At 36.6% G+C, this 12,807-nt stretch overlaps 1 protein-coding gene across 6 annotated transcripts in view; it reads left to right on the forward strand.

Moving 5' to 3' along the window:
* ephb2b (eph receptor B2b) overlaps positions 1 to 12,807 on the forward strand; it is a 163,945-nt gene that overhangs the window by 70,269 nt on the left and 80,869 nt on the right. For all 6 annotated transcript variants that reach the window (XR_013327516.1, XR_013327518.1, XR_013327517.1 and 3 more), the window contains exon 3: positions 9,596 to 10,280. Coding sequence is in view for 2 of the 6 variants with exons in the window: in XM_077725428.1 (XP_077581554.1) it covers positions 9,596 to 10,280 (685 nt within the window). In the remaining 4 variants the exon portion in view is untranslated. The remainder of the gene's footprint in view (positions 1 to 9,595; positions 10,281 to 12,807) is intronic.

The raw sequence follows: 12,807 nt of genomic DNA on the forward strand, positions 1-12,807 counted from the left end.
GACATAGATGCATCTATTATGTACCTATGATGTAGCTATCATATATCAATGATGTATCTAAGATGTATCTATGATGGATCTATGATGTATCTATGATGTATCAATGATGTATCTATGATGTATCTATGATGTATCAATGATCTATCTATGATCTATCTATGATCTATCTATGATCTATCTATGATCTATCTATGATCTATCTATGATCTATCTATGATCTATCTATGATCTATCTATGATCTATCTATGATCTATCTATGATCCTATCTATGATCCTATCTATGATGTATTATGATTTATCTATGATTTATCCATGGTTTATCTATGGTTTATCTATGGTGTATCAATGATGTATCTATGATATATTTATGATATTTCTATGATATATCGATGATATATCTATGTTATATCTATGATATATCTACGATTTATCTATGATGTATCTATGACATATCTATGATGTATTTATGATGTATCTATGATGCATCATAGATGTTTCTATGATGCATCATATATGTATCTATGATGCATCATATATGTATCTATGACAGGGGTGGGCAAACTTTTTGGCCCGGGGGCCACATTGACTTTAAAAATTTGACAGATGGGTCAGCATAAGATACGAAACATATAAAAAAAGTGCATCCGTTAACAGTACATATGAAACATAAACAGAAAAAAAGGACTAAAGAATTAACATACTCACCACTCATCATTAAAGTAAAAAGTATAGAGTACAAAATAAAGTAAAAAGGAATATATTAAGAAATATTAAAATGTAATTTAAAAAAAGGGGAGGGGCTGTAAAACACGAAAAACAAACAAGAGTGGACAGAGCTACTGCCACTGGCTTCCGCATGACGACGCCATCTTGGGGAAAGAAAAAAATATATTATTTGGACAACGTTAGCGGGCCGGATTAAAAAGCCTAACGGGCCGTATGTGGCCCACGGGCCGTAGTTTGCCCATGTCTGATCTATGATGTATCTATGATGTTATCCTAGAATTGATAACCAATGTCCGATGAACAGCAGTCGACCAATCAGTGATTTTGAAAGACAGATGTTGATACCAAACAAAAAATAATATCCTAGCCAATTGGGTCACAATCAATTGGTATTTAGCCAATCGCAGGGCAGGACGAGAAAAATTGCCAATCACTCAAAGCTAGGAGCAATTTTAGAGTGTCCAATCAGTTAACTGAGCATGTGTGGAATGTGGAAAGAACCTGGTGTACCCGGAGAAAACCCACACAGGCCCTGGGGGTTAACATGCAAACTTGAAATCGTTAATATTTGGCCATTTTTTTATGATTCATTGGCTAAGAAGACCCAAAAAATAGGTATTTTCATAAATAAATTCATTCTTTGAATGAAATATAAAAATACCCCAAAATAACCCATCTTTGCCAGTAGCCTTTCTCATAGCCAGGAATAATCTTCCCAAAAAAATAAATAGGACGAATCAGCCAATTCCTACTCCAGTCCTTTTTGCCAAGAGCGCAAAAGGGCTCAGACTAACGCCTGGCGACGTGCGGCACCAGCGTTCCTTCACCTGTGTCGCGTTTAAAAGCCATGACCACCCTCTGGAAAGTACTCCCAAGGCAAAAGCTGTGAAAATGAAGACGTTTCTTCTAATTTCACACTTGGCGCTTGATCGTTGGGCTCTTATTATGCCCCATTTGCTTCCCTCCATTGGCCGTGATGAAAGCGGGCCAAAGGGGCCATGACAGGACAAAAAGAGGCCCCACATTTTGTTTGGGGTCTTTTTTTTTCTTCTTTTAACCCTCAACCTGACCACCACCACCACCACTATCACCCCCCTCCCACATGACCATACCACCACCACCACCACCCCCACTGGTTTCTGTGTTTAGTCGGTATCTAACTATAAGCGTCCTGTGAGCCGCAGATGGTCCGCTCTTGTTTAATTGCCCCTCGGCTTCCCCGCCGCTCGTCAGCAAGTGGGAAGGTCAATAGCTGCTCATGACCTGCCATGATGATGCCCGCTTTAAAAAAAAAAAAATGGGGAAAAAAAAATCAAAAAGCCAAAACAAAGCCAATATTTTTCGTTGTTTTTGCCTAATAAGGATGACAAAATTTTTTGACAATTAAATGATGGACAAATGATAATGACTGTATTTTATTAGGGTATATATAAGTCATGTAAGCCAAAAAAAATACATAATGGAGTGGTAAAAAATTGATGTACGTTGCAGTAACTGGAGTATAAGTCGCATTTTTTTGGAGGGCAGATTTTTATTTAATCAAAATGAGAAGGAAACATTGAAATAACAATAGTAAAATGATTTTATTATTTATTTAAATTTTTTATTTTTTGGGGAAAAAATTAGTTCAAAAAAATGTGAAAATACACGGTAAAACTTGATAGTTCGTAAAAATGTGAAAATCCAGAAAACTTGCAAGCAGAAGCCACTCCCCTTTTTTCCACTTGCCACTACCAAATTGGCGGAATATAGAGGACTCTTTATATCAAGCGAAGAAGAACTATACTATGGTGGATGCCCGCTTTTAAAAAAAAAATGGGGGAAAAAAATCAAAAAGCCAAAATAAAGCCAATATTTTTCGTTGTTTTCGCCTAAAAAGGATGACAATTTTTTTGACAATTAAATGATGGACAAATGATAATGACTGTATTTTATTAGGGTATATATAAGTCATGTAAGCCAAGAAAATACATAATGGAGTGGTAAAAAAATTGATGTACATTGCAGTCACTGGAGTATAAGTCGCATTTTTTGGAGGGCAGATTTTTATTTAATCAAAATGAGGAAGAAACATTAAAATAACAATAGTAAAATGAATAAGAATATGTTAAATAGGCAGTTACAGTAATCCCTCAAATAACGCGGTTTCAAGTTTTGGAGATTTTTAATTTTTTGGGAAAAAAATTAGTTCAAAAAAATGTGAAAATACACGGTAAAACTTGATAGTTCGTAAAAATATGAATATCCACACTAAAACTTGACATTTCATAAAAATGTGAAAATCCGCTAAAACTTGCAAGCAGTAGCCACTCCCCTTTTTTCCACTTGCCACTACCAAAATGGCGGAATATACAGGACTCTTTATATCAAGCGAAGAGGAACTATACTATATTCACTGTTAGTACAGTATTTAAAGTAGTTACATTTTTAAATATATTCATTATATTTCAATATGAATACACTATAATCTTTTGACATACTTATAGCTTTTAATAATTAATAAAAATACACTTTTTGATCATTGAACTTGTATTTTCTATATAGGCGCAAAAACATGTAGTATGCTAGTAATACTAGGTGTTATCGTACTTTGTGTTTTTTTTGTTTATGGTGGACTTATCATTAAACGTGATATTCGAGGGATTACTGTATATCCCCCCAAAAAATCAAATTGCCTATTAAAAATGTAGCAACTACATACAAATGTTTAAATACTTATTTTTCGATACTAATAAATCACGTTGGAACAAAGTATTGTTGTAAAAATTACGTTTAGAAGTTACATATTGCCCATTATTTTTTTACGAGCAATATTTTCTGTCAAAACAAACTTTTAAATCTCTCTAAACAAGTTTTTCCATGTCAATATCGGTGTTACCCTCAAATGCCCCACGTGTCCATTTCTTTTGTATCCTTTTCACCCTTAAAAATGGCCGACACCAACACACTCAACGGTGATTAATTAGGACATGGGAATAAAGAATTTGAGCCATTCTAATTAGTCGGAGAGTGTTTGATGGAATGCCAGTTTTTTTGGAAAGGAAAAAAGGGGGCTGACTTTCCTCCTCCCCGGCCGCCATCAAAATGTGTCAGAGTCCTTTTCTAAGTGGGCTCTAATTTGAGAGATTATATCAGATGTGAAGTGGAGCGGCTGCAGATGATGCAAAGCGGCTCTCTTGGGCTTTAGAAACTTTCTTTTCGTCTTTCTCTCACTGATATGTACAGGTCAAGGTCGCCACCTTTTCGTCGCTTCCGGCGCAAAGTGTTTAACCCCGATTGGGTCACTAATTTATCGTATTTTCTTGCATAAATGCTGTATTTGTCGCTAAAAAAATGATGACTGAATCGAGGGTACGGCTTATATGCGCATAAATTAGACTTGACATGCACAAAACTGTAAATAAACAGATGAAATACTTTTAAAAAGTATTTTGGGTGTTGCTATCTTGCATAGGGATGACAAACTAGACTGGTATGGACTGACATCTTGGTTGTAGTGGTCACATGACATCCTTTTGAATTTGTGTATGTGTAGGCAACACCGTTAGGAACGTACTATACAGAAATTGATTTATACAGTATCTTAGAAATACCACATACGATGATTTTTCTTAAGATTTTCCCTTCAAAGTAACACATTTGTACTCCCTATTAAAACCATCAATATGAATATGAAAATTGTGAATCAGGGGGCGGCTTATACGCGAGAAATTGTTAAATTCAACGATTTTTAGGCAATTTAAGGGTGCGGCTTATACGCAGATGCGGCTAATACGCCAGGCACCAGATGATTGGACGTCTGTTATCGTCAATGGTAGTAAAAATGTCACTTGTTTAACTAGGAATTTTAAAAAATGGGTTTAATTGAGGTCTATAACCAGAATATTTCAGTTTTTGTCATTTTTTCAGACCGTATTTTTATGTTTAAGAACAAATGAACTGATTGGTGTTAAACTTGCAAGGAAATGTTTTGTTTTTGTCTGAAAATTTGATCAATTTTTTGGGGTAATGAGTTCAAAGTTCAAATGTAAAAAAGTGCACCGATTGGAGTATTATTTTTTTAACAATTTATTCTCTTGTTAAAAATTTAAATATAATAATAATAATGTTAGTCATTTAACCCTAAGGCCTACTTGATTATAAGCCACACCTACCATTTTTTAAAAAAAAAATTTGCATTTTTTCACGTTCAAACCGCACTGCAATTTAACGTTTTTACACTAAAAAACATGCATTTCATAGAGTGTAAAAATAAAAATCCAGAAATAACACACAATAGGATATAAACCACAGATTAAAAAATAAGACCGAAATATTAATTTAAAGTAAAAAAAAAACATGATTATAATTGTACCTAAGACAATAACACAATTTCTTGGCCTTCATAACCCAAAAATATGATTTCCACATCTGTGAAAATCACATTTAAGTAAAGAATTTTTTTCCTTCCTTTTTAATAAAACCAAAAATAGCGTTAAAGTTAACGCCCTTGGCAAATTCAGCCCCAAGACATCTGTAGCCAGTCAATTGATAGCAAAAACCGAGAAAAAAAAAGACAAAGGTCTCTCACTAGGCGCAAAATGCGGACCAGATTTCCACGTTGAATTCGATAATACTTCTTGCGGTCGCCGGGCGGAATATTCTCTCCATCTTTCTACCCCGTGATTGATGTTTCTCGGGATTTGCCTCAAGTGAAAAGAATCTTTTCACCGTGCCAGTGAGCCATTACAGTATGTGCTCCATTTAGATACAAAAGAGGCAGCCATGTCGGTTGTGAAGACGCCCCAAGCTAACCGAGTCTCACATCATGGACTGAAACGTTGGAGGGGGGGTGCTGGAATGTGGATAAACATGAAAAGAGAGCTCGTGCGTTTTTTTGCAGCCATCTTGCTTTGTCCTGATTAGCACAAGTGATGAGAGGGTAAATAATAATTTCACCACTATAAGGCGCACCGCATTATAAGGCGCACCCTCAATGAATGACATTTTTTCCATATATAAGGCGCACTGTATTATAAGGCGCACTGTCTATTTTGGAGGAACTGTAATACTTTTAAGTGCGCATTATAGTCGTGAAAATACGGTATTTGCTATTGACTTCCAGGTATGAAGCATTCACTACTTTACAGTCACCTCTAGAGCCAGCCATTGTTGCTGTTTTGGATTTTTTTACATAAAATTTTGCAGTGGGGGGGGAGCTATATGATAGAAGATTTTGCAAACAAAGATGGCATCTGCATATTTAACAGTATTGTTTCAGTTCAGGCGTTTGTGTTTTTTTTCCGACAGTGGTGGTTTTTCATTTTTGGTTTCCTGTTTTTTCCATATATAAGGCGCACTGGATTATAAGGCGCACTGTCTATTTTGGAGGAAATTTAAGACTTTTAAGTGCGCCTTATAGTGGTGAAAATACGGTAATTGCTATTGACTTACAGGTATGAAGTACTCACTACTTTACAGTCACCTCTAGAGCCAGCCATTGTTGATGTTTTAGATTTTTTTTGGTATAAAATCTTGCAGTGGGGGAGGAGCTATATGATGGAAGATTTTGTAAACTAAGATGGCATCTGCATATTTCACAGTATTGATTCAGTTGAGGCCTTTGTGTTTTTTTAATATCCGACTGGTGGTTTTTGGTTTTCATTTTTTTCATATATAAGGCGCACTGGATTATAAGGCGCACTGTCTATTATAGAGAAAATTTTAAGACTTAAGTGCGCCTTATAGTGGTGAAAATACGGTAAATAAATCCATTCCCTAACGTGAGAGTGGATCTTAAGGCACGTATGACCCACTTCTCGCTGCCTGACTCTGATGTTAATCACGCTGACTTCATGTTCAGCCTTCTCCGGGAAAAGAAACTACAGTATTAGATTTGTTTCTCCAATTAAGGCAAGTGAGATGGTAAACATTTAATAGCAAATGACGGTAGAGCGTAGAAATGTTTCATCAGCACGCTATCGTTGGGAAAAACAAGACCAAATGACAACAACATCATGGTTATATGAGAAAGGTCATGTTTTAAAATACACCAAAATGACAGAAAGTTCCCAATTAATGTTGTTTTTAGCCTGTGACTAACTCTCTTAGGCTCCGCCCTACCCTACAGATAAGGAGGTCCTATTAAATCTATTTTTTAATGTCATTATTATGTTTGTTTTCACGAAAATGCATTAATCTTCTTGGGTCAGTTTGTCACGAAACACTGGGATTATTGTAAATCGTCAGAAACAAAATAAATATGATCTTGTAATCCTTCATATTTTGTTAGAATGGAAATAATAGCCGACAAATGTTGTTTTCCGAGTTATGATGAGATGCTACTTTTGTTTTTGTCTGGTAGGAGCAGGAGGGATAATATGCTTGGGTGATTTGGGTAATTTGGTGGGTGAAAATATCCAAAGAAAAATGTTTTTCAATTTATAATTAGGGTTAGGGTGTGTTTAAATACAAAATGGTTGGGGTTAGGTTTTGGGGTTAGGGTGTCTTTAAATACAAAATGGTTAGGGTTTGGGTTAGGGTTAGGGTGTGTTTAAATACAAAATGGTTAGGGTTTGGGTTAGGGTTAGGGGTTAGGGGTTAGGGTCAGGGATAGGGGTTAGGGTCAGGGTTAGGGTTAGGGTTAGGGTTAGGGTGTGTTTAAATACAAAATGGTTCCGGTTAGGGTTTGAGTTAGGGTTAGGGTGTGTTTAAATACAAAATGGTTAGGGTTAGGGCTAGGGTTAGGGTGTGTTTAAACACAAAATGGTTAGGGTTTTTTTAGGGTTAGGGGTTAGGGTCAGGGTTAGGGTTAGGGTGTGTTTAAATACAAAATGGTTAGGGTTAGGGCTAGGTTTAGGGTGTGTTTAAATACAAAATGGTTAGGGTTTTTGTTAGGGTTAGGGTTTGGATTAGGGTTAGGGTCAGGGTTAGGGTTAGGGTGTGTTTAAATACAAAATGGTTAGGGTTAGGGTTTGAGTTAGGGTTAGGGTGTGTTTAAATACAAAATTGTTAGGGTTTTTGTTAGGGTTAGGGTTTGGGTTAGGGTCAGGGTTAGGGTGTGTTTAAATACAAAATGGTTAGGGCTAGGGTTAGGGTGTGTTTAAATACAAAATGGTTAGGGCTAGGTTTAGGGTGTGTTTAAATACAAAATGGTTAGGGTTAGGGTTTGGGTTAGGGTGTGTTTAAATACAAAATGGTTAGGGTTAGGGTTTGAGTTAGGGTTAGGGTGTGTTTAAATACAAAATGGTTAGGGTGTGTTTAAATACAAAATGGCTAGGGTTAGGGTGTGTTTCAATACAAATCTCACCTGGATTATAAGGCGCCCTGTCTATTTTAGAGAAAATTTAAGACTTTTAAGTGCGCCTTATAGTCGTGAAAATACGGTAAGTCTGCACGCTACTCTTGTGTTCTTGTTTATATATTCCGTGTTGAAAATGACCTTATCAGCTTGATCTTATTAATGAATGCAAGGTTCAAAGATACACGAAACGGGTTAACATACCAAACGGGTTAACATGCCAAACGGGATAACGTGCCGAAACGGGACCTCCGGGCTCAGAGAGCAAAGCAGCACATGCTGCTTTTTTGGAAGAAAAAAAAAGCTGCTTCTAATTTTCTTCTTCTTCTTTAGGGTCTAATGTCGCAGATGTGATGTTTCTTTGCACCGTGTAATCAATTTCATCAAAACGTCGCCTTAAGCTGATTATGTGCCGATAATTACATTTTTCAAAGTACGCCCGGCAATAAATACGTTGTTGGTAGAAAACAGACATGGTTGGAGGATTATTACTGTTTGTTCATAATGAGAACCATGCTGACCCTTTTTTTTACAGTGGGACTCCACATGTCGTAATTATTTGATCTTCTGGTAAATTTGTCTGTTTAGACACTAAAGAAATGAACAACTCTTTTTGTTGGGTTGTGTATTTGTTGGAATTCTAGATTTGGCAGATAAAATTTAGGTTTATGGTATTTTTGTGGGGTTTTGTGGTATTTGTTCCCCATTTTTTTAAATTAACTTGGTCTAGCATAAATATTCAAAAAGTACATAGTTTATTTAATATGGTAACGACAAAGTAAATTCCAAAGTATGTGTTTTCAATAAGTCCCATTTTTTTATTAACTTGGTCTTACAAACAAAAAGTACGTAGTTTTTTATTTAAAATGGTCATGATAAAGGAAATCAAACATTTTATGTTTTTAATAAATCCCATTTTTATTAACTTGGTCCTACATTTTTTTTAAATAAGTATGTAGTTGTTTATTTAATATAGTAACAACGAAGTGAATCTAAAATGTTTTTTTAATGAATCCCATTTTTTATTCACTTGGTCTTACAGAATTTTCAAAAAGTACATGGTTTATTCAATATGGTATTGACAAAGTAAATCCAAAATTTTATGATTTTAATAAAAATAAGGCGCACTGTATTATAAGGCGCACTGTCTATTTTGGAGAAAATGTAAGACTTTTAAGTGCGCCTTCTAGTGGTGAAAATATGCTACTAATTGCTATTGACTTCCAGGTATGAAGCACTCACTACTTCACAGTCACCTCTAGAGCCAGCCATTGTTGATGTTTTGGATTTTTTGGAATAAAATCTTGCAGTGGGGGAGGAGCTATATGATGGAAGATTTTTTAAACTAAGATGGCATCTGCATATTTAACAGTATAGTTTCAGTTCAGGTGTTTGTGTTTTTTAATATCCGACAGTGGTGCTTTTTCGTTTTTGGTTTTCTGTTTTTTTTCCATATATAAGGCTCACTGGATTATAAGACGCCCTGTCTATTTTAGAGAAAATTTAAGACTTTTAAGTGCGCCTTATAGTCGTGAAAATACTGTATCTTAGCTCAGAAAAATCTCATATTGCCTTTATTTCTCCAACAGTGGGAGGAAGTGAGCGGCTACGACGAAAACATGAACACCATCAGAACCTACCAGGTGTGCAACGTTTTTGACAACAACCAGAACAACTGGGTGCGCACCAAATACATCCGACGACGCGGTGCACAAAGAATCCACGTGGAAATGAAGTTCTCCGTCAGGGACTGTAGTAGTATCCCCAACGTTCCCGGCTCCTGTAAAGAAACCTTCAACCTCTACTACTACGAATCGGACTCTGACACCGCCACTAGAACCTCGCCGGCCTGGATGGAGAACCCTTGGATCAAAGTAGACACCATAGCAGCTGACGAAAGTTTTTCCCAGGTGGACTTGGGCGGAAGAGTGATGAAAATCAACACCGAAGTCCGTAGTTTTGGGCCTGTTTCAAGAAATGGCTTCTACTTGGCGTTCCAGGACTATGGCGGCTGTATGTCGCTAATAGCCGTCCGGGTTTTCTACCGGAAGTGCGCTCGAATTATCACCAATGGGGCGCTATTCCAAGAGACGCTATCGGGGGCTGAGAGTACCTCATTGGTGGCGGCGAGAGGGGTTTGCATATCCAATGCTGAGGAAGTTGATGTCCCTATCAAGCTGTACTGCAATGGTGATGGAGAATGGATGGTTCCTATTGGTCGATGCATGTGCAAGGCTGGAAACGAGGCGGCGCAGAATGGGACGGTGTGTCGAGGTAGGTTTTTCTTTAATATCTTGTTAGGAAGACTATTTTTACTGTTTTAGAGTTTTTCCAGAGTGGTTTCGATACTAACATTCATTGATAATATTTTTTCTGTTCTTGTGTTGGGGTCATTGATAATTTTTATTCTGTACTTGGGTTGTTGGGGTTTTTTGGATTGTGTTGTTGATTCACAAAATGCGAGAAAACAATTGATGGACATAAAACTATATTCGAATATATAACGATATTTGCTATTGATCGGACATTTGGTCGCAGGTCTTTTGGTCGCCGGTCAAATGTACTTAGATATTAGACAGTACTTAGATATTAAACAGTACTTGGATATTAAACTGTACTTAGATATTAAACACTACTTAGATATTAAACAGTACTTAGATATTAAACAGTACTTAGATATTAAACAGTACTTGGATATTAAACAGTACTTGGACATTAAACAGTACTTGGATATTAAACAGTACTTAGATATTAAACAGTACTTGGATATTAAACAGTACTTAGATATCAAACAGTACTCGGATATTAAACAGTACTTTGATATTAAACAGTACTTAGATATTAAACAGTACTTAGATATCAAACAGTACTTGGATATTAAACAGTACTTAGATATTAAACAGTACTTGGATATTAAACAGTACTTGGATATTTTTTGGAATGTGGGAGGAAACCAGAGTACCCAGACAAAACCCACACATGCCAGGGGAGAACATGTAAACTCCACACAGGTGGACCAATCTGGATTTGAACCCAAATCCCCCCACCGTTAGGCCAATGCGCTAACCAGGAAACCAATTGGAATCAAATATAGCTGCAGTCTAAACACAGATGCAGTGTTTCCACGTTCAATTATTTAATCTATATTAGAATAAGTAATATTTTTGTTTTTGGAACCCATCTGATAGGGTAAAACCAACGAATTTGAGCTAGATTCACGCTCCTATATGCCGATTACTGTCTAAGAATGATTCATATCATATATTGACCATTGCTTTCCCTTTATGTTACTGTCTGGTCTCGGATACTATTTACTTAGCTGACACCACTTTCTCCATACCTTGTAAAAACACCCCGACTACTGCAAAGTTTCATCCATCCAACTGAACTCAACTGTTTTCTAGGAAGTCGCTTTGCACCATTTGGTTTAATCACACGTCACAAAGATTTTTTATCGTCATCCCCCAAAAAACTGGAATGTTTCACTTTATATTCCACTATGCCAATAACTCAAAATAATTTTGGTCGACCATATTCAGTGTTTCTTATTTATTTCTTCATGTAAAACATCCTAAAAATCACCAAAAACATAAGAGTGGACAGAGCTACTGCTATTGGCTGCCACATAAACAGCGCCATCATAAGGAAAGGGCTAAAAAAACCTAAAAAAAAAGTTTGGATTTTATTTACTACGCGCCATATGATTGCTACTGCGCAGAGAAGACGACAATAGTACGCAATTTCATCTCCAAAATGCACAAAAACTCCAAATTTCTACTGTAAATCCTTTCAAACTATTCTACATAACCGTTTTAACATCTAAAGACTTGATTGGAAATAACATCCATTCTTATCGCCCTCCTTTCCACACAGACAAAGACGCTACTTTGTCAAATAGCCTTCATTTTCCCTTCCCAACATGAAGCCCTCTTACAGGGACATCGATTGGACATCTCGAAATGTCAATGTAACCAGTCCGCTAGACTGTGTTTCTCCCTTATTCACGGTGTAGCTTTTTTAACACACCGTGAGGCCTTGTTGGCTAGAAACAGCATGACAGCGTGTCACCCGCATGCATCCCGCACATCTTGACAAACCACCCACCTGCAGTCATGATGACTGTGTTCCTGCCTTGTAATTAGAACACACCCCCCCCCCCCCCCCCCCCAACATGTGTGTGTATTTGTGTATGTGTAGCCACCGGGGAAGGGAAATGTGATAGATACACCCGAACATGACCATAACACTTGGTGAGGAAAAAGCAAACAAGACATTTTAAGTTACATGTAAACATGTCAGATCTATTTAGATTGTACTTTTTACTATGGAATTTTACATACAGAATAGATGTGTATGTGTTCTTATGAGTTAAAAGGTAAGAAGTGGAAATGCCTGGTGCTTGAGACCAATTGAATATTATAGTACTGTATTTACCGTATTTTCACAACTATAAGGCGCACCGCATTATAAGGCGCACCCTCAATGATTGACATTTTTCCATATATAAGGCGCACTGTATTATGAGGCGCACTGTATTATAAGGCGCACTGTATTACAAGGCTCACTGTCTATTTTGGAGAAAATTTAAGACCTTTATGTGCGCCTTATAGTGGTGAAAATACGGTAATTACTATTGACTTCCATGTATGAAGCACTCACTACTTTACAGTCACCTCTAGAGCCAGCCATTGTTGATGTTTTGGATTTTTTTGTATAAAATCTTGCAGTGGGGGAGGAGCCATATGATGGAAGATGTTGTAAACTAAGATGGCTGATCTGTATATTTAACAGTATTGTTTCA

Source organism: Stigmatopora nigra, chromosome 10 (genome assembly GCF_051989575.1).
Source record: "Stigmatopora nigra isolate UIUO_SnigA chromosome 10, RoL_Snig_1.1, whole genome shotgun sequence".
NCBI lineage: Eukaryota > Metazoa > Chordata > Actinopteri > Syngnathiformes > Syngnathidae > Stigmatopora > Stigmatopora nigra.